Source organism: Loxodonta africana, chromosome 7 (genome assembly GCF_030014295.1).
Source record: "Loxodonta africana isolate mLoxAfr1 chromosome 7, mLoxAfr1.hap2, whole genome shotgun sequence".
Taxonomy (NCBI): Eukaryota; Metazoa; Chordata; class Mammalia; order Proboscidea; family Elephantidae; genus Loxodonta; species Loxodonta africana.
In genome coordinates, this window is record NC_087348.1 from 18569665 (window position 1) to 18571194 (window position 1530).

At 48.8% G+C, this 1530-nt stretch overlaps 1 protein-coding gene across 1 annotated transcript; it reads right to left on the bottom strand.

The window, feature by feature from the left end:
- Window positions 1–252: 252 nt before the first annotated feature.
- On the bottom strand, window positions 253–1206 carry LOC100659292 (olfactory receptor 6Q1). The gene has a single exon (XM_010600901.3). It carries the CDS (start codon window positions 1204–1206, stop codon window positions 253–255), a length of 954 nt encoding a protein of 317 aa, XP_010599203.2.
- Between the last annotated feature and the right edge of the window lie 324 nt (window positions 1207–1530).

Consider the following 1530-nt stretch of genomic DNA (forward strand, 5'->3'; position numbering starts at 1 on the left):
AAATAGCTGGTTGTCCACCAAGATGTGTTCCCGTTTTTTCTATAATAATTGGATTGTGCCTGGCCACTGGGCTGGCTAGCTAGGAAATATTTTTCTACCCTTGCAATTAGGTGTAGCCTTGTGACTAAGTTCTCACTAGTAGAGGTGAGTAAAAATAATGATTTCTTCATCTAGCAAGGAACTTTAAGACAGAGGTATGTCTCATCCTTCAAAATATCCAAGGCAAGGAAATTGAGTCTGCCACCTGCCTCCTCACTGCCCTTTCCAAGTCCTGAGGGAAAAGGCTCGGCCCAGGGCTCCCTTCACCTCCTTGTTCCAAAGACTGTAGATGAGAGGGTTGAGCATTGGCGTGACAATGGAGTAAAAGACGGAAACCACCTTGTTGAAGTTGAAGGAGGAGGCCACCTTGGTGCGGACGTACATAAAGAAGAGAGTGCCATAGAAGAGGCTCACCACAGTCAGATGAGCCACACAAGTGGAGAAGGCCTTCCGGCGCTCAGCAGCTGAGCGCATGTGCATCAGCATCCAGACAATGTTGCCGTAGGACACGGCAATGACCGTGGAGGAAGCCAGGAGCACAGCTAGAGAGACCAGGAAGTCCGCAGTCTCCTTCAGGGTGACATCTGAGCAGGACAGGGCTAGCAGGGGAGAAGCATCGCAAAAGAAGTGGTCGACGACATTGGGACCACAAAATGTCAGCTGGGACATGAGGTATATGGGCAACACAGGTGTGAGGAAGCCCACCAGCCAACAAGCAGCTGCTAGGTGAATGCAGGTGCCCCAGGACACCAAGGCCCCGTAGCGGAGAGGCATACAAATGGCCACATATCGGTCATAGGCCATGGCAGCCAGTAGGAAACACTCAGTTGCCCCAAGGAAGGTGAATATGAAGAGTTGGGATAGGCAGCCAACATAGGAGATGTTCTTGCCCCTATCCGCCCCGATAAAACCAGCCAGCATCTTGGGCACTGTGACTGAGGTATAGCAGATTTCAAGGCAAGACAAGTGTGTCAGGAAGAAGTACATGGGCCTCCGTAGCCGGTGGTCCAAACACACCACCAAGATAATAGCCAAGTTCTCCACCAAGGTGAACAGGTACATGGCAAGAAAGAGTGTGAAGAAGAGGAGGCGTGCTTCGTGTACCTCAGTAAAGCCCACCATGACAAACTCTGTTACCCAAGTACTGTTTTTAGCATAGGACTGCATATGTGGGAGTAAGAAGTCAGTAGACTCATAGAAAATGAAGGCTCAAAGAGAACGTATGAGGATGTGAACTGAAATACCTTTCACTTCAGAAGAGGAAAGTGAAGTCAAGACACTGTCCCTACCCTCCAGGAACCTGCAGTCTGTGAGGGACTCAGGCAAGCAGACAATATCAGTACAAAATGAAAAGTGCTGGATAGGAATAAGATGGATATTATAGGAGAAAATAGCAGAGGAAAAGACCAGTCCGGAGGTATCAGAGAAATCGTCCTTGAGGAAGGGCTGTCTAAGTTGGAACCTGAAAAATAAGTACCAGTTACTGAGATA